Genomic DNA, 20,431 nt, shown 5'->3' with positions numbered 1-20,431 from the left:
GAGTCCCCCTGAGCAGCCGCCTCTGCCCTTTCGATCCTCTCGCCGGTTGGGATCCGGGACGCAACAGCAACCGCACGGGCACACCGACCAAAGAGGGACGGGACGAGACCCGCGGCGACCCACCGGGACACCGAGACTGCGGCTAAACACCAGCGCTTCACTGCGATGCTCTGCGCATGCGCCCGCCCGTCGGCGGGGAGGGGGTGCTGGCGGAGGGAAGGGCAGGCAGCTTCACCGCCACTACTGCGCAAACTCCCCCTTCGGCGCATGCGCACACGGCTCCGCGCCGGGCAGCTGCCTGCCCTTTTCCTCCTCCCCTCGGGTACTGATGGCGGCGAGTGACAGGGAAAGGGCTCAGCAGCAAGTGAGCGGCGGTGGGGGTGAGGAGGGAAGCGGGGAGCCGCGCGTATGCGCTCGGGGTGTCACGGTCCTGCCGGGCCGGGCCGGGCCGGGCTGCGGTGTCCTCGGGCAGGGAGTATGCGCGCCGCGTCGAAAGCGGTGACTTTAGGTGGCTTCTGGTGAACCCCGGCCTTGTGGGGAGCTCCCTGCCCTTGGGCCGCGGTGCTGTCCAAGTGGCAGCGCGATTGTCTTTGTTCAGGCACCAACGGGTGACTACACATTTGCACTGAAGACCCATTTCAGGTGTTTAATTTCTAGGCGGAAGGTGGCTCTCCGGTTTTTACGGGAATTTGCTGGATAACTTTATTCACTCTGACTTAGTAAGAGCTAGTACCAAGGCCTTGGGGTCTTTCCCCCGCAGGGGGATGACCCAACCAGGAGCAGCACTGGTTGACAGCTGCAGGGACGTGTTGTAGCTGCTCCACGTCACTTTGCTCACCTTGTTGCTGCTGAGAATTACAGGATTGTCCATAGAAACATAAGAGATGGCGTGTGTACGGAAGAACTGAGCAAAGGTTACTTATGCTGTGAATTGGGACTGGATCCCTAATATTTATGGCCTTCCATTGTAGTGAATCTTACCACATCTGTAAATAAGCTGTAAAAGAGCAAGACTTAAAACTGTGACTGGCAGACAAGCTTGTGTGGGGGGGGTTATTTATTTTTGCATAATGCTTTTTCTAGATTGATGAAATCGAAGCCCTTTCATCCATATATGGTGAAGATTGGTGTGTTGTTGATGAAGATGAAAAAATCTATTGCATTAAGATTAATGATTGTCTGGATCAACCAAAATGGACCCTCTGTCTGCAGGTATAGTGGCGTTAAGGAGTTTGGCACAGGATTTGCGGTTGGACTGATGCAGGCAAAATCTTGTGCATGCATGAAACCCTTTTAAATAGGATTCATTATCTACTCAGATGGATTAAAGAGTTTTTAGATTTGAATCAGTGATAGGCTTTTCAGTGATTGTTTTGTAACACATCAGTGTGCTTGTGATATTTTCAATAGTTATATATCCTAATTCCACACCTGACAAAAACTGATTTCAGTGTTTTTATACAAGACTAATTTTAAAAATATTTTTTACATTGACTTTGTATAGGACACCTCAGTGAATCTGCTGCAATTGCTTTTAGATTTGCTTTCTGGAAAGTGTGGAGACAAAACAAAATTCGAATCAACTTAATTGAGTAATTTGCTACTTTATGTTTACAGAACTGAAAACAGTAAGCTGACTTAGTGGAAGAAACACTGAAGTGTCTACTTACGGAAGTGCAGTGCCATGTAAATAAGTCCAGTAACCATGCATGCAGCTCCTTTAAAATTTCTTCTGCACTTTATTTTGCATGACACTTTATCCACAAAAATTGCACCATGAACTATGATATTTGTATGCATTACCATTATTGGAATCCTAAATACAGATGTTCAGGTTTTGTTGTCATTCTGTAACAAGATAGCTAACTATTATCTTCATTTGTAACACTGATTGTAGTCCTAGTGCTTGACATCAGAGTTCATCAGTAAAGCTCAGCTAGCTGAGAGGAGTAGTCCAGTGAATACTTACCCTCAATTTCTTTCAGGTCATTTTGCCGCCAGGATATCCAACGGCAGAGCCACCTATTTATCAACTGAAGTAAGTGAAGTTTTCTTTCAAACATTTGTATTTCTTTTCTGAATTATCATTGTTAATTGTTTACAGTGTAAGTTGAATTTTAATTAAGATGACTCCCTGAATTAGAGTATACCAAGGATGGGGGATGTTTTCAGCAAGAAAACGTGTTGTTTTTTTTTTCTTTCCTGGGTTAGCCTCATGGAGCTCCCTATGACAGTTTGCTCTCTGCCCTCAACTCTAATTCTTGCAGCATTGTTTTGTGGCAAGACAGCAGTTAGACTGCAGATGTGGTGTCTGCTGCCTGTTGTGTTGGACAATGATGTCTCATTGCTTCCTTGGGTGTACCCCTCTTGTCTGGATCCTTGCTTCAGATTGTAAGGCATGCTTTTCAGCTGAGCACTGACTCTTGTTGTGATGGAGCTGTGGTATGTGCCATTTTCCTGTTTTCCTTCCCTGCTCTCCCCATGTCTCCTGACGTGTAAACAGCATGGGAACGGAGATGGGTAAGTCAGGTCCCTGATTTGGATGATAGAGGGACCTGCAGGGCACGACACACAGCATATCTACTGAGTTTTGGTCAGCAGTATTGACAAGGCAATACGAAATAGTGCTGATAAACTCGAGGCAAAGGTTATAGTTTAACATGAGACCAGGAGGGTACAGGTACAGAACCGAAGGATCATTCTAAATAGAATAGGTACTATGGTGCTGAAGGAGTTAGAAAGGTAAACTAATTTTACGTAAGGTGACTCTGGAGTGACAATGGCCTACCATAAAAAACAGGTTCAGCTTTCTTACCTGAGGTAAGAAAAGGCAGCCCAAGTTAGGAATCTTGAAAGAGAACTGGGTGATCATGCTTTTACCAAGATGTTTACAACTGGAATCTTGTTAAGTGGGAATGGTTGACAATGTTTTATTTTCAAGGTGTTTATCACATTTATTTTAAAAATGAATGTTTTTTGAGATGTTGGAATCAGCGTATGGGCGCAATTTTCATTGTATTTCTTTTCATTCTAGTGCCCCTTGGCTTCGAGGACAAGATTATATGGAACTAGCAAATGTCTTGGAAGAAATATATGTGTAAGTTAGAGACTGTGGAATATAGTAAAAGGAGACAGTGTATTTTCAGTTGCATGCCCTGCTCAATGTATGCTTTTGAAGTACCTGCATGAACTAGTAGTTGTGAAGCGATTGCTGCAATAGCCATAAAACAGCAAGTTTCTTTTATAAATCTTACAGTTAAAGGTGCCATGTATTTACTAAGCATTTTGCAAGAACAAATTGTGTTAAACTCTGACAGATTTCTTCTATATTGTTTAGACCTGGTGTTGTATAAGGATGGAATTCTTCATTTTCACTGCTAATAGAATAGACTCCCATTAGAATCTATGAGATTGCTTATGAATTGGTGCTATGAAGTGTGAGATTTCTGCAGCTATTCTGCATTTGAATGTTAAACCACAGGATGTGAAAACATTTGTTTGTGTCTTAGAGTGTAAGTGGCAAAACACTTTTTATTAAAGATAGCTAAGGGGGAAATAGGTTTTAAAACAAATTAAGCATGTGTAGAATCTATTAACTAGAATCTGTAACATAGTGAACTGTTTATTATCACAGTGTGCAGCTAGCAACAACGCATAATGAATGCATGAGAATAAATGGAACATTTAGAAATACTCAAATTACGTGTTTTTGAATTACTGTGAAGTTGGGGAGTAAATGTAGTAATTTAATATGGTTTATTTGATTCTTTCAGATCCCAAAGATAATATAAACTAAATGAAATGAAAATACGTCATAAGGAAGCACAGTCATGCCCAAAATACTGAAATTTGAACATCTTGCATAATAAATGTTTTTTTTAATGCTATAAAATAAGGAAGAGAGCACTTAGGTTGCATGAGGGTTTTTTATCTAATTACTCAGTTACTTTGATTAACTGGGTTTCTTATCTAATTAAGAAACAGATAATTTAAGCAAGTAAAATTGAATTTGAAGTGTTAAAAATGCACAGGGATTTTAAGTGAAAAGTTCTGTGGGATCATATTAGCCACAGTTGTTCAGTGGAGCAAAAAGGACAGAGATTGTTTAACCCTGTCCAGATTCATAGGATTTGCTGGAGTCTCTACCAGAGGTAGAGCTGCTGTAGGTGGTTCTTCAAATGTCTTGAGAATCTGGCGCAAGTTACCATGTGAGGACTGTGAGGAGAAATAGCATGGCTGTGAAGCAGGATTTTTTTTTTCTTTTTTTTTTTTTTTTTTTTTCCCCCTGCAATCTTGTAGGCTGTTAAATTGTGCTAGTTAGATCAGTCCCTTTCAGCTGCATTCTGTCTCTATCAGTTGCTGTTCAGAGCATTCGCTGGTCTCCTCATTTTTGTTTGTTCAGCAGGAGATGAATGTGTTTGTACTTCAGGCCATCTATGTAATTTTAGACTGTTTAAAAACCTTCTGGAGTAGTCACTGATGCGCACAGTGTTTGTGAAAGTCTTTTATCTATCCAGTGTCTAAATAGTTGTCAGATAAACAGAGGTACTCTGTATTGTTTACATTGTGTGTTTTACCAGGTTTCTAGTCCCTAGTGATCTAAATTGTATAGTTCTGCAATCTAAATCAATATGAACTATACTGTCAATCACTATGTATTCTTAAGGAGGTGGAAAAAGTGGATTAATTATAGATGAGAAGTCTGGTTTGGGAGACAAAAACTTCTTAATAATGTAGCAAATGTTTGGTTTTGGTTTTTGTTGGGGGTTTTTGTTGTGTTTTTTTTTTTTTTCTTCCAAGATGCTGTTCTGGTAAGACTTTCACTCAATAGAAAGCTTTGTTTCATGGCTTAGGCACAAGTGACAAGAAAATAGCAGCATAGAAAGGTAACTGTTCAGACTAAGTGTAATTTGCGAATACACAGAAACTGAAATTGGGTTATAGCTGAAGAAATTGCTCTTTACTTGCACAAAACAAAGAAATCTTATTCATTGTCTAATCTCTCTCATTCCATCATTAAAACAAATGTAGCTCTTCATGTATTAAACTAGTGCTTCTGTGTGATTAGAAGCAGCATGGAATCAGGGCGTTGAATTGTTCTGGAGTCTGCCCAGATTTTGAAGACAGAGCTACAAGTTTATAAATTCCTTATTTTTGCTTGAATATTTTTCTTAAAAATGTATATTTGTTTGAATTTCTGAATGTATTCAGCAGTAGTGCTGTATACATTAAGCAAAGTAAGAGTTTAAAAATGTAATTTTGTCACTGATATGTACTTACATGGTGCCCCAGATGGTGGCAGTAAGAATAAAATCAATGAGAAAACATGTTACCTGCGGCCCTAAATCTTTAGTTTTGTTTTTGAGACAAACATGCACAGTTCATAAACATATTAAAATATAATTGTGAAGACAACTTTTCAGGACACTATTTTAAATATATTTTGAGTTGTTTGGGTTATGCTGCATATTAAGGCAGCATTTCTTAACTCTGAATATGTGCATAAAAAACGTGTTCATCCCATCCTTCCCCAGTACCTTAATACACAGCTGTGTCCCTTGACTAAGGACTCCTAGACCTAAAGCCTTGCCTCCCTGTCCTATAGGACTGCTTGTTACCCAAACTCTAGCATATCAGTCCAATGCTCCCCTGTGTCTACTGCCACTGACCTACTATCGCAGTCCACCAAGACCAACCTCTGCTGTGTGTGCACTGACTGCTTGAGGGTGAAGAGAAGTGGGGCTGTTCCAAGGAGAGCCCCACACCCAAACATGAGGGGAAGGAGTCCCCTACAGCCACAGAGCAGCTGAAGAAGCTCACCACTGTCAGTACAGTACTTTTTGTAAAGAAAACTGGTCCAGAGCAAGCTCTAAGGCTAGACATCCTGGCTTAGTACTCTTTTGAAAATACTGAGGACTGTCTAGCTTACTCTTCTCACAGTTGCTTTCCCTTTCCTTAGTGGCCAGAAAGTTTCTGTCAGTTGCCTGTTTTCCTCCAGCATTGGTGCTTTTAATCTTTAAAAATAAAAATAAAATAAAGCAAGCCACAGAGGGAGTATATAATGATGCAGATACTGTGTGTTTCACCCAGTGAACTACTGAGACAGAACTTTCCACAAGGCTAAGCTCTTTATCTCACTAGATTATAATGTTCTATTTCTGCATGCCTGAAATCTGTATGTTATTTGGTGTATTTTCCAAGTGACATCTGCAAAAATGATTCTTCATTCACTGTTGAGTTTTAACTTCCAGACAGAACCTTGGTGAAAGTATACTTTATTTATGGGTGGAGAAGATACGAGAAGTTCTGATAGAAAAGGCACAGTCATCAGACCCAGGTACTTCAGAAAATACACAGGTTTTTCAGTTTACTTCTTGTTCCACTGCAAATTAAGATTTCATTACAAGTTAAAGCTTTATGCCCAGTTTTGTATTGGATCTAAATAACAGAAAACAACAGTCTCCAGTGTCATGGCTTACTGTTTTACAGTGATAGCTTCCCTTTTTTTAAAAAGCAGTAGGGAAAAAAAGGAGGAGGGTGGCCTCAGTGAACTAGAACAAGGTCCTCGGTTCTCTCAAGAATTAAATTACTTGCATGAAAGCAGAGTGCTGCACACAGGCACATTATGCATTGTCCCCTGTTCTGCAAAGGAATGATTCATATCAGTAATTAATTTCTGGTGTTGAGTATACTCTTGGAGGATTGGGATTAGCCTCAAGAGAAGGTAAACTTCAGTGGAGTATGCAGACAAATGACCAAGTATTCCATCTTAATTGCATTTTACTATAATGGGATGAGAAGTACATCATTGCTAGAGTTGCAGTGATTCTTCTTCTGTTACTCTTACAGTGATAGAGTTTGTGTAAATTCAGTTGTTCTTTCAAAAAGTGGTGGGATTTTTTTGTGCATTAAAATGCTAAGCTGCTATGAAATGCATGAGTGACAAAAGAAAATAGAAGCATTTTTCTATGTCATGGATGTTAGCTTAGTCCTGTGAAGAGTAAAAGACTGAAGAGAAAAAAAATGTGTGTTTTCAGTGCTGCTTCATGATAAGGTCTAGTTTTAGTCTTTCAATAAACTGTGCATTTTGTTGCTACATCACAGACGTTTAAAAAGTAATTTTTCATTGACATGACTAAAGGAGTGGATACTGAGAAGTGAAAATTTTACTGACAATATTGAAAATTTGTTAGGTATTTTGACAGCAACCTTATGGCTTCTACTTGATACATCTAATGATTTTTCTAGGCCTTTTGAACATGCTATATCACCCTCTGCTTTTTTATGGAAAATACCTATCTTATAAAAACTGCATCATCACTACATCATAGGGCCTCTAAATAGGAAATTAGATTGTGATATATTAACTTGTCTGTATGGTAGATTCCCTCTAAATCCAGTTGCCGCAGTGCTAACTGTGTGTGATATTTACTCTTTTGCTATTGACTGTTATTTTTTGTATGTCCTATGCATGAAGGAAAATAGGATTTTGGAAATCCCAGAGTGCTTGAAACATGTCCAGAGAGGTGTTTCAAATATAACAATTTTATAACCTCATGAAGTAGCATTGAACAACAGCTGTACATTTTTCCCCAAATGACCAATAAATGACTGGAGGTCTTGTGAAACAGATTATTTTGGTCTCTAAATTCAGATTAAATTAATGGTAGCATTGTAAATGTTTAATGGAAATCATAAACATTATTGTTCTTTTCTTCTTAGAAATACTGTTAATTAGTACTGAAACAGAAGATATTATGCATGGATCCTGTAGCATGAGTATTGTATTCCTAACTCTAAGGAAGATTTTAGTTAATATTGGACTAAGAATTTCTGGGTTTTGTTGTAATTAATGTTACTATTCTGCATTTCATAATTTTTAACAGCAGACTGATTTGAACTGAAAAGCCAGAGATTTTTGAGAAAAAGAATTTGAAATTTTGTCTTGCTTGTCTTTTAAAAAAATGTGTAATAAATTCTACTACTTGTATCTTAATAGAACCAGATATTAAGAAAACCAGTGAAGAAGTTGACAAACATGATGGAGATGATTTTCTCCTAGACTATCAGCCCGTTCAGGAAGATCCAATTAAAATGTTAAATTACATTACATCTGAAAGTCAAGAAGGTAAAAAATATGCCCTTGTTAATTCTGATGAAATTATTTAGAAGAGAGAGGCCTTAAGATGCAGGTTTTCTATTCAGCTTTCGAGTAAAATTAATAACATTAAAATTATAATACAGATTAATAACAATCATAAAAAAAGAACATATTTTTGCTGGTTCTGTATGTCATGTGTACTTCACTTTAGCAAATCCCTTTTTTGAAGTTGAGACATTCTTTACTTATGTAGCCATATAAGTTGTTTCAGTACCCTTAAAAGAAAACAAACGCTTCCTTGTTTGTGATCAGTAGATGAAGAACTGCCATCCATACATCATGGAAACCCAATCACAGATCGAAGGAGTACTTTCCAGGCACATCTGGCTCCTGTGGTGACACCCAGACAAGTTAGTAGAGACCAATTCTACTCATTCTGTCTGTACTTTGAGCTTGACAAAATATTACTGAAATATTTGGGATTAGCCAAATACGTCTGTCTGTCTTTGCGTCTTTGTGTGCTAATACTGTCTGAGTAGTCATCAGTTTCTTGCTTTCACTGTCAGCTAAATAGTTATAAATATCAGCTCTGCAGTGCTTCCTGCAATACTTTACCATTATGTCCCTTAGATATAGGAGAATAAGAACATCAAAATTTGGCTTTTGGATGTTGGCGAGTTTATCACAAGATGTTTGGAAGCTACTGAGTCTACCATGTGTTACTTGGAAAATGAATGAAAATGAGTTTGTAAATGTTTTCCGTCGTTCAGAAAGGAATTCTGTTGAAGAATTCACTTGGATAATGCATAAATAAATCTTTTTCAAGACCTAAGTGAGAGGGGTAGGCATGCTTCTAGATTTGTATTTGCCCACAACTAGAAAAAATGTCTGCACTACTTCCTATCTCTTATTGGAATCATTGGTGAATGTAGACCTAGACAGAGTGCTAGAAAAGGGCAGCTACATTTTGCTTCCCATCATGCTTCCCCTCTTTCAGCAGTTTAACACAAGGTGAAGAAAGTATCCTTGTGTTTAATATTACTGATTTTTTTTTTTAATTTTTTTTTTTTTTTTTTTTTTTATCCATTGTGGAATTTGTAGCGTTACTTCTTGCACCAGAATTAACTTTTGGAATCCAAAAATACACCTTCCTGTGTTTGCTGTGAATCAGTCACTCCTAACTTTGTTGCGCTTCTCTGCTTTCTCTGTGCAGTTGGATTTTATAGACATCTAACATATTTTATAGGCTTTAGTTTTCTGTTTTCGAGGCTGAAGACCCCCCCAGTCTATTTTGGTACGTGTAATGTATGCGGTAATATTTTTGAGATGCAGACTAGAACTATACACAACACTGAAGATGCAATCACTCCAAGGATTTATAGAGTGGTGTGAAGTTTTTTTTCCATGTTCTTTTCCTAGTAATACCTTTCAGTTTACTTTTTTGACCTCTACTGAGCACTGAGCTGGTACTTTCATAGAAATGTCTGTTATAGCTCCAAGATCTCTTTTTGCAGATGTTAATAACTAGTTTGGAGTCACTTTGTACATCATTTTGCATCTATTAACATCAGTATTCTTTGATGATCCCTTTTTAGTGGGGAAACTACTGATCTACTCGTCTTTTCTTGTCATTAACTGAGAGTTAAACCTTGAGAGGATTTTCCTCGTTCCTTTTATCCAATTCTAGCTTTTATTTTAAGAATTTTTGGTAAGGGATCTTGTCAAATGCTTTTTGAAATTCCAGGTAAGCTAGATCTACTACATGCTCAGTGACTCTGAAAGAATGTTGACAGATTGACAGGGTTTTGAGGCATATTTTTCTACACAAAAGCTGTAACATTTTAAGCTGTCTGTGGTTTTTGGGGTTTTGCTTCCCCCTCATTAGTTTGTCTAGTATGGACATAAGACTTGGTGGTCTTTAGTTCCCTGCATCCTTCCTGGAGTACTTTTGAGTTGTTGGTATTGCATCAGTCACCTTCTGCTGCAGAAACAGTTTTAACTGGTAGGTTAGATACCTTTTCTATAGTTAAACAGCTTCATACTCCAGTTCCCTTTAAACTTTTACATAAATATGATCTGGTTTTGCTGATTTTTTTATTCATTTTATCAGCTTGCTCAACCTTATTCTGTGGTAAGGCTCCACTATATCATCATTGCCTGATCTTTTAAGATCATACACACTGTACATTCTTTTAGGTTTTTGTGCTATAGCTGTATCTCCTTTAAGTGATTCTCTTATATATATATTATATTTATTTGCTGGCAGTACAGAGATCTCTGGTAAGCTTCAGCTTCTTATGTGTTTGAGGAAAAAAATTATTACTAATTTTATTTTTACACCTTCAAAAATGTGCTGGGCTTTTCACATCTATCTTGTCATCTATCTTATTTTTCTCTGTCGGGATACAACTTGAGCTTTTCTGAACACATTTTCAGCTTTTTTGAGCTGTTCTTTTCCTGCTTGCAAAGTGAAAGTAATTTTATTCATTAGGTTAATGTGGAATAACTCAGTGTTTTAAAATACTCGGTACATTACCATTTTTATTAAAGTAGCACTGCACCTCAGGGGCTTTCTTAGCTGTGCTCAGTCCCTATGAACTGTGAGTCCTTGTGAACTGGGTTGCTTTAGAAGGGGAAGAAATTGCAATCATTGGCTTAATGTCCTTTTCTCATTTTAAAAAACTCATGCTCTTTGATCATGATTATGAGTAAGATTGTTCCAACTTACGAGCAATTCTGTACCCATAGACATGGGTTTCCAGAAGGGCAGGTCCGTGTCAAGAAATTGTACTCACTTAAAGCAGGTTAGTAATTTCCCTTTTGCATGCAAAGACATTCTTAATTTCTTCTGTTATGACTTTTTTTTAAAGACAACATATACAATTCAATAAACCTAGGAATTTCCAGTCAAGACTTATTGGTATGTGGTTAGTATAAAGATAGAGCAATTCCCCAAGTGTCAAATCCATCTTGTTTCAGAGTCTTGCTGTACGGTGTGAGGTGATTGGTCTTCAGACTGCAGGGAAGCTTTGCTGTGGTATGGACTAATTTTTCTGAAAGGAAGCCAGAAGAGGTGAGGAATAGGGTAAACACTGCACCTGTAGTGAAACCTAGCTTCCTTATCAGCTGAGGAGATTAGTATATGCCCATAATACTTTATCTGCATAACCTATATGTTGCAATGATATTCACTGATGTCGTGGTTTAAGCCCAGCCAGTAAAAAAGCACCACAAAGGCGCTTGCTCACTGTTCCACCCCCGGCCCCGGTGGGATGAGGAGAAAATATAAAGAAAAGCTTGTGGGTCAAGGCAAGGACAGGGAGGGATCACTCACCAGTTATGGTCATGGGCAAAAGACAGGCTCAACTTGGGGAAGAAACAAAATCAATTTAATTTACTACCAATCAAATCAAAACAAGGATATTAGGAAGTAAAAACCAAACCTTAGAACACCTTCCTCCCACCCTTCCCTCCTTCCTGGCTCAACTCCATGCCCGGTTCTGTCTACCTCCTCCCCTCAGCGGTGCAGGGGGACGGGGAATGGGGGTTGTGGTCAGTTCATCACATGTTGTCTCTGCTGCTCCTTCCTCCTCAGAGGGAGGACTCCTCACTTGTCCCCTGCTCCAGCGTGGGGTCGCTCCCATGAATGCGAGTCCTTCCCACAGGCTGCAGTCCTTCACAAACTTCCCTGGCATGGGTGCTTTCCACGGGCAGATCTTCAGTCACAGACTGCTCCAGCGCAGGCTTTCCCATGGAGTCACGGCCATCTTCGGGGGCATCCACCTGCTCCACTGTGGGGTCCTCCATGGGCTGCAGGTGGGCATCTGCTCCCCCGCTCCCCTCCATGGGCTGGGGGGGACAGCCTGCCGCCTCACCACAGGCTGCAGGGGCATCCCCTCCTCCGGCGCACCTCCTCCTCCTCCTTCTTCACTGACCTCGGTGTCTGCAGAGGGGTTCCTCTCACATTCCAACCTCCTCCCCTACTGCAGGTTCCCCTTCTTAAATCTGTTCTCCCAGAGGCACTACCACTGTCGCTGATGGGCTTGGCCTTGGCCTTGGCCTTGGCCTTGGCCAGCAGTGGGTCTGACTTGGAGCCAGGGAAGCTTCTACCAGCTTCTCACAGGAGCCACCCCTGCAGCCCCTCCCTGCTACCAAAAACCCCACCACACAACCCCCAAACAATTGATATTTTAAGACAGTACACAGATTGCTGTGTAAATTCCTTTACTGAGTATTTTTAATGGTGGAATTTAATTTCCAATATAGTTTCAATAATGATAGCCAGAGTAATACCATAGTTACTTACGTAACAGAATATGTTACCATAGACCTTATGGAGCAAAGAAAGTGATAGGCATATTGCAGGTAGCAGGCTATATTTGGTACCATTGCTTTTCCTTGTCTCAATTTGGCTTATTCTGACATTTAAAATGTATGTAGTTCTTGGACTTGACATTGGTGGGACTAAGTAAGGTGCAACTAAGAACTGATCTGTTGTTAAGCATCTTGTATCTTTTCTGAGCAGGTGCCTCACTGACATGCAGAGAGTTACATCCCTTAATTCCCTAAGGCAGGAATAATAGAAGGGCACAGGAGGAAAGAAAAATAAAGGCTCAAGAGCTACAACAGGAAAAAGGATAAATTATTGCTTAGCTATTAGGTGTCTGTCTTGGAGGTTCATTGCTAATACAGACATATAATGAATCTTTAAGGTATGTTTTTAGGAGCCTGGTAGGTGACAAATAAGTAATGTCAAAGGTGATCATCATTTCATATGCTTTGTACCCTAAGTCCATGTATTGAAGTGTATTTATGAAAGTGTATTAAGTAATATAAGTTGTCTTCCTTCAATATTTCCCTTTAGGGGAAAAAAAAAAAGGAGAAAATAGGTGTCTGAAGCAATGTTCTCTGTTAATAATAGGAGTTTTTTTCATTGAGGTATCTTATATTTGAGGTGATTTTTCTAAGTTGAATTTCTTCCAGAAGAATTCGAAATAGCACAGTATAACTAAGACAGATATTAAATATGTATATTGATTACTCCTGAGAGACATTTTTCTTTGGAGTGTAAGGCAATTTACTTGCCAAGCATGTTTTCCCAAGCTTTCTCAGCTTCAGTAATGTTTTGCTCAAAGTAATATTAATTTTGTATTATGTACTAAAACAATGTCTGATCAAAGCTCTCCGTTTTACTAGGCCAAATTGGAAAGGGTTGAACAACTGCTGGCTCGTTTAATTAGAAACAGAAGATGAACTGATATTGATAAATGTTTTGAATTTGGTACCTCTTAAGAGCAGAGAGATGGACATGCTGGGAATATCTGTTTTCTGGGAAATACTGATGCTTTCAGACCCTTAATAGAACACTTTTTTTTTTATTATTATTCTCTCTGTGAAATGGAAACTCTGAAAAAAAGTACATTTGAGGAAAAAGGAAAAACTCAAAATGTAGTAGAGCTTTCTAAACATCACGTTTTTGTGAAATAGATAAAAGCAGTGTGTAATGGGAAAACATATGTCAAGTTTTGTTATATTCCAGCTTAATGTTATAGTTGAAAAAAGTATGCAGGTGTAATTGATACTTAATACAGATTCAAAATGTTTTCCAGATCTTACTGTCTCTCTTGTTTAGTAAAACAATTTGACGCTTCTACATCTTCAGCAATATCATGAATGTACACAATGTACAAATTCAAGGAACCGCTGTTTCAGTATCTCAGAAAAATGATTTGAAACTAGCATGAGGGTACTGAGAAGCTGCTTCCTGAGTTACCACACTGAATATTTAATTCCTTTTATGTCAAAGTGTAAAACTGTTTCATTATAGTATTAAGGAGGTGGTGTTTGTTTAGCAGTGATATTGAGATGGTGTGTATGAAATCCCCATTATAAAAGGAAGCATATTTCTGGTTTTTTTAAAGGTAAAGAGAGTTCTTGAAAAATTATATGAGAATAAGAAAATTGCAAGTGCTACCCACAACATATATGCATACAGGTGAGAGATGAATAGTGGTTTATTATTTTTTTTTTCAGTGTTCTTTGACAAATGAATGCAGGACATGAGAAAAGTAAAATCCATCAAAGAAATTCCTTGCTATTAAATCTTTATGGGAGTAGGTTTCTTAATTGTATGATGAAGGTTTTAGGCTTTATTTTGAATTTGAGGTCAAGAAAGTAGAACATATAGTAGGAAATATGTTAAGATAGTAAAGCAGCACTAGGAATAAAAAAAGACTAAAAGTGGATTTGAATATGTGTTGTTATACTTTGTATTGTATGTTTGAGCATGGAAGTGCTATGTCATCCTGAACTAACTGTGTTTTTAATTGGGTGAAGTAACTTTATTCCCCAACCTTATATTTAGAAATAGCTGAAAATTTTTAATTGAAATAAGAGTTGAAACAAAAAGCCTGATGCAGACATCTGGCATATGAAGTTTCAGTGTTTGGCAGTGGTCTGTCTCTGGCAACTTTTGTGAACATAGCTTATGTGAAATGAATTGGTCTCAGTCCAGATAGTGATGTAGGTTTTCTGAGGAATGTAAGTGACAGTAAAAGGACCCCCTTTCATTACTGGAGGAGCCAGTCATCTGAAAAAGCATGTATAGACACTGATCCGTTCGTGCATGTCCTGGTGTGATCCTAATGAAACACAAAATGAGAGCAAGTGAAAGCTTACTTTACCAAAAAGTCTACCTAAGTAAAAGGTTTCTGTAAAGAGGAGATTTCTGTTGCTGCTGCTGCTGATCTATCTGGCTTCTTTCATGCATACTACCTAAATACACTTCAAAAAAGCAACAGAAACATACTTACTGCTTCATATGTGTCATCTAGTACCAGAAGCCTCTTTGTCATTGTGTCATGTGTGTATTAACTAAGTTCGGAAGTTGTGAAATCAATTGGTAACAAACAGTAGACCTCTGAGTGTTACTTCTGGAAAATTAGACCTGGGCAGCTGTCCTTTACATGAAACAATATACCCCAAAGTTTCCTGGAGTGCCCCCTGAGGAAGGAGATGGCATGGAGAATCTGAAGGCGAATTTCAGTAATAGTTTCATGCTGCTGCTGAAATATAGACATAACTAATTATTCATAATATTTTTGTCCGAGTTCTTCCAACTTGTGGGTGTGTTCAACCATAATTTGAATCTGTATCTGATAGAGTTGGTTTCAGCTAGGCTTAATTATTAGGCCAAAAACCTAAGGATTTTTCTGATTAGGGACTTTATGCTGGTAATGACTCTGGAGTTAACTTGGCAGTAGCTAAAGTCTATTTAAAAGCTTCTCAAAACTTGTTCTACTGTACAGGCAAGTATTTGTGGTTTACCCTAAGCCTTACCCTGTTTTCATGTAAATGTCCTTAGTAGAGAAGTACAATTGATACACGTGTATGAAAGATCTCTGAGACTTCATTAATGATGTCAAAATGTTAGCTGATTCACATTTTTGAAATCTATTTTATGTTCTTTTTTTTTCTTTTTTTTTTTCTTTGTTTTCTTTTTAAGAATATACTGTGAAGATAAGCAGACATTCTTACAGGATTGTGAAGATGATGGGGAGACAGCAGCAGGTGGACGTCTTCTTCATCTTATGCAGGTTATAGAAATTAATCTTTGACTTCTGGAAGTCTTGAACAGATTTTAAAAATCACTACAATGTAAATAAACTTGTAGATGATTATTTTAATTCTTGCTCTGTTCATAGCCAAATAGATGATTGCTTTCTCAAAGCTGAAAGAAATAACACGGACTGTTGCATGCATGTAGTAAATTGGGATTTCCAAGTCTTGGATCATAGAAGCAAGTAGTGTTTCATAGGTAGTAGTAATAGTTTGAACAGTTAAAAGATAAATAAGTTTTGGCTCCTATGCTTACTATGTGGTGTAAGGTATATAAAAAATGAAGACTGGAAGAAGCTAATGGACCGAATGTAACAGCTGACCTATGCACTGCTTTTCATTCGGTTTCCTTGAATATTCATAATAAAAAGACACTTATATTTGAACTTGCAGAGTAGAGCTTCAAATGCAAAAGGTAGTGGGAGTGAAGGAGTTAAGTTATTTTGATCATTTAATCTGTTTCTTTGTGGTGTTTCCAGTTCTGGGTCCTTAGCCCTCATACTCACATATATTTTAGTTTTCAAGTGTTGAAATAATACTCCCTCAGCAAAGTTGCTGCTAAATGTGAATTGAGTTTGATAAATTTTGATTCACTGGCATGATGCAAGCCCTAGTAAAACCATAAATAAAATATCATAACTACAGGGGACAGCTGGGTACGTGTTATACAGTGCCTCAAGTCACTTAGCTATATCAGAACACTAATTATTCTTTTTAATTTTGTTTTTTTGACCGATGTCCCCTTTACAACAGGCATTTTCTTTTCCTGTCGTTTGCTTATTTGCATATTCTGTTGCTCAATGTGTTGTACTCTTATTCCTGGAGACTGTTTTAAAGCTCTTTTTTATTATTATTATTTCAAAGCTTTCTTTTTTTTTCTGAAAAAAATATAATTGATGGAAATATTTTGACATTTTTTCATTTTGAGCTTTTTGAAACTTCCTAACTCAAACCTGACTTGGGAAGGAAAACTTACATTATGTAATATATGCAAGTATATGTGATAAGTGTGAAAACATTATTGTAATAAAAATAGTGTAAAGAAACAACTTTGTAGTTACTGTACCTCAGTTTGTTCTGAGCTTATCAGGTTTTTCTCAACATGCTAATGTATACATTTGAAAGCTGTCACACAGTGTCTAGGCACTTAATATTCTGTAAAAATCCAGTTTACAAAGTGACGTGAAGTCTCCCCTTTCAAATGTGAATGTGTCTAAATCATATGGATCATCTCTCTCCATCTGTAGTCCTAATTACTGGGAATATTTTTGTTTTGGAAGAGTACTGCTGTAGGGATCAGAAAAGTGCAATTTTCACCCATGGGAAAAGATTAAAATAGTTTATGGGCTGATTTCCAAATGTTCATAGGTCTTGTAGTTTTTCTGTTATAAGCACTTATAGTTACTCTTTTGCAATAGAAACCTTATCTTGTTTCAGATAAACCTAGCACTTCAGTCAAGATAGCACCTTCCGGTTACAAGAAACTGTATTTTAGATTAATTCTTTCGAACTTAGAGTTAAAAAATTTCCCAACTATGTTTGGCATCCTGTTTACTGTGAACAGTTGCTATACATAGACTTTAAGGCTGATGTGTGAATGTAGAGTAGAAAATGCCTGTCACAAAACCTGCTCCTATCATTCTTTCTTTTTTTACATTACCTGTTTCATTTTAAAATTCTAAGAATATTTCTGTTTTCACAAACAATGATAGAATCTTCTAATAGTATTGTTCAAATTAGTCAAATATATATATTTTTCTCCTTAAGGAGATGATGAATGGTTGTTAACGTGCTTTATTGATAGCTAGCTCTTAAGGGATTTTTCTCACCTCTACCAAACCACCCTGGTATCTTGCAGACCACAGTGTTTTTGCTCAGCCTTATGCAAATAAAACTGTTTGCTCTGTCTGGCTCCAAGCCATCTGTGTGCATTAGTGTAGTACTGTGCAGGACTTGAAAGCTGTTTACAAGTGAAGACATTCCACAGAGATTTCAGATGCCTTTGTTTGAGGGACAAATTCAGGATTACGGTCACTAATCGTGCAAGACTAATTTGAGCAAAAATATTAACTGGTGATTGTCACTATACATTTCCACACAGTAATGTGTATCTTACATTTTGACAAGATGTGTGTTTCTCTCTGATACTCAAGTCAGTTGGCATTCCCTGTGTTACTAGTGTTTGCTGATGATGGGGATATCTTGAGGAAAGAATTGCTGTAAGGTGGAATAAATGCTAGCTTTCAAGCTAGTCAAATCACATTTAGATTTTGTGAAAAGTAAAGCTGTTGAAGGCCTTCCATGTTTCTTGCCTTTAATTGCAGTAAAAGAAATAATCTCTTCTGTTTAACTCTCTACTTGATTTTGTTACAGTCTTAGAAAAGCTATATAAAGGTCATTTAGTTCCTTTCAATCCTAATTGCTAATACAATTAATTCATGTTGTGTGGACTTTATGCCTTTTTGAATTCAGAAAGCAACTGCTTGGTTGTAAGGGACTAAGACTCAAACCTAGAAAATGCAGAGGTTTTTATGTATTATCCCTGTGCTGTTGCCAAGTCCTGCATGTGGCAACAGTACTACCTTATGGCATTTTAGGTATCCATATGTATAATGCCTGTCCCCTGGCTGTTATTAGCCTCATCCACTGACACTTCCGAAAGTGTGGATAGACAGTCTGCTTTGTGACAGAGGTACTCTGGAAATAATAATTCATCATATCAAAGAATAATAAATGTAACTCAGTAATTTTTCCCTTTAAGTAATGCCTGAAGCTTTTGACACATGACAGAGCAACTGTAGCGCACATTTGTGTTGCTGAGGCTTTGCACCCTTTCTAAGGGACATATTGACTCATTTTACTTTGAATTTACCTTTGGGTAGGATCTTGGAAAGGGATTCTTACCACAACTGCTGACTTGTCACTATTTGTTATCCTCTGATAACATACGTGTGTCACAGACCTGATTGTAAGTTCTTAAAAATGCAAGGTAGTAGACTTTTTCTGTGTTTAAAATTGGTGTCAACAGTAAAACTAATTCAATTTAAAAATAACAACTTTTCTTTCTTTCTTTCTTTTCTTTTTTTTCTGAACAGATTTTGAACGTTCACAATGTGTTAGTTGTGGTATCCCGCTGGTATGGAGGTATTCTCTTAGGACCAGATCGTTTTAAACATATAAACAATTGTGCAAGAAACGTACTTGTGGAATACAACTATATACCTTCAGTGGTAAGTTTCTGCCACTTAGAATGAAGGCATTTGTATGTGAACTTGTGTAAATTGTCACTGCTAGAAGAAGCCAGAAGTAAAGTAATACTACATGTGTCATCCTCTGGTTGCTTTGACACACTGATGGTATGCATAGGATCAGTGCAAAGACTCTTTGGTCCTAGAGCTTCCAAAGAAGTTCTAGGAAGAGCAGACAAATTAATGAAACTGAGTGAATAAATACTACACAACTCAAAACTTTCATAAATCCCAGTGAACTATGAGGACTGATCGTATGAAAAATAATTCTCATGGGTGACCTTGAGAGAATACTCACGGTATATAAGAATGTTGTTTAAATTTTGAAATGCTTGTTTTTCGTTTCAGGAAGAATCATCTAAACAACCAGGAAAGAGCAAAAAGATAAGGAAGGACAGCAAGAAGAGAACAGAACACTGAATTATTTTTAAAAACTATAAAAGATTATTTTGCACGTATTTATACAAAGAAAACATGGACATTATTGCCTTATCCAATACAACAGACATTTTGTATTGAAAAGAGAATTCAGTAAAGTTATATATACATTTTCATCTTGTTCTGTGATTTCTTCTGCTTTTCTGAAGTAGAGCTTAGACAAAAGTTTTCTGTATTCTTACATGTTTCAGCTCCTTGTTATGAGGGCATTGCAACATCTGGAACCATTTCCCCATCCCACCCCCTCCCACTGGACGACGGTTGACTAATTTAAAATGTGGATTACTGTTGTGGTTTAACCCCAGCCGGCAACTAAGCACTACGCAGCCACTCACTCACCTCCTTCACAGTGGGATGGGGGAGAGGATCAGGAGGGCAAAAGTGAGAAGACTCGTGGGTTGAGATAAAGACAGTTTAATAGGTAAAGCAAAAGCCACGCACACAAGCAAAGCAAAACAAGGAATTCATTCACCACTTCCCATCGGCAGGCAGGTGTTCAGCCATCTCCAGGAAAGCAGGTCTCCATCACATGTAACGGTGACTTGGGAAGACAAATGCTATCACTCCAAATGTCCCCCCTTCCTTCTTTCCCCAGCTTTTTATTGCTGAGCATGACGTCATACGGTCTGGAATACCCCTTTGGCCAGTTTCGGTCAGCTGTCCCAGCTGTGTCCCTTCCCAACTTCTTGTGCATTCCCAGCTTCCTTGCTGGTGGGGTGGGGTGAGAAGCAGAAAAGGCCTTGGCTCTGGGTAAGCACTGCTCAGCAGTAATGAAAACATCCCTGAATTATCAACACTGTTTCCAGAACAAATCCAAAACAGCCCCATACTAGCTACTGTGAAGAAGATTAACTCTATCCCAGCCCAAACCAGCACAATTACTTAGCTTCTCCATTTCTGGGTTTGAACTCAAACATCTGTCTTATATTAGGAATTGAATTCCCTAGTGTGTTGTATTGAGGGTGAGACCTGGTTTGTAGACCAAGTCACTTACGAAGTTTTAGATTTTCTATACCTAAAAGGAAAG

The 20,431-nt window shown here is 38.1% G+C and overlaps 1 protein-coding gene across 2 annotated transcripts; it reads left to right on the top strand.

The window, feature by feature from the left end:
* Positions 1-235: 235 nt before the first annotated feature.
* IMPACT (impact RWD domain protein) lies at positions 236-19,518 on the top strand. 2 transcript variants are annotated; one of them, XM_030012172.2, is made up of 11 exons: positions 236-364; positions 1,084-1,212; positions 1,986-2,038; positions 3,035-3,097; positions 6,252-6,337; positions 8,000-8,128; positions 8,417-8,511; positions 14,023-14,096; positions 15,606-15,696; positions 18,814-18,948; positions 19,315-19,518. In XM_030012172.2, the coding sequence occupies exons 1-11, from the start codon at positions 329-331 to the stop codon at positions 19,384-19,386; spliced, it is 963 nt and encodes a 320-aa protein (XP_029868032.1). In that variant the 5' UTR covers positions 236-328; the 3' UTR covers positions 19,387-19,518. The 2 variants fall into 2 exon arrangements, with proteins under 2 accessions (XP_029868032.1, XP_029868030.1); XM_030012170.2 differs by having other exon boundaries at positions 8,414-8,511.
* Positions 19,519-20,431: the final 913 nt, after the last annotated feature.

This window comes from Aquila chrysaetos, chromosome 4 (assembly GCF_900496995.4).
Source record: "Aquila chrysaetos chrysaetos chromosome 4, bAquChr1.4, whole genome shotgun sequence".
NCBI lineage: Eukaryota > Metazoa > Chordata > Aves > Accipitriformes > Accipitridae > Aquila > Aquila chrysaetos.
Note: the sequence above shows the minus strand (reverse complement) of the source record. Positions and strands in the feature narration are given on the sequence as shown.

Coding starts and splice junctions, on each gene's coding strand:
- IMPACT (XM_030012170.2), top strand. CDS start 329: ATGGCGGCGAGTGACAGGGAAAGGGCTCAGCAGCAA. Junction 2,039..3,034: donor CCACCTATTTATCAACTGAA/GTAAGTGAAGTT, acceptor TTTTCATTCTAG/TGCCCCTTGGCTTCGAGGAC. Junction 3,098..6,251: donor GTCTTGGAAGAAATATATGT/GTAAGTTAGAGA, acceptor TTTAACTTCCAG/ACAGAACCTTGGTGAAAGTA.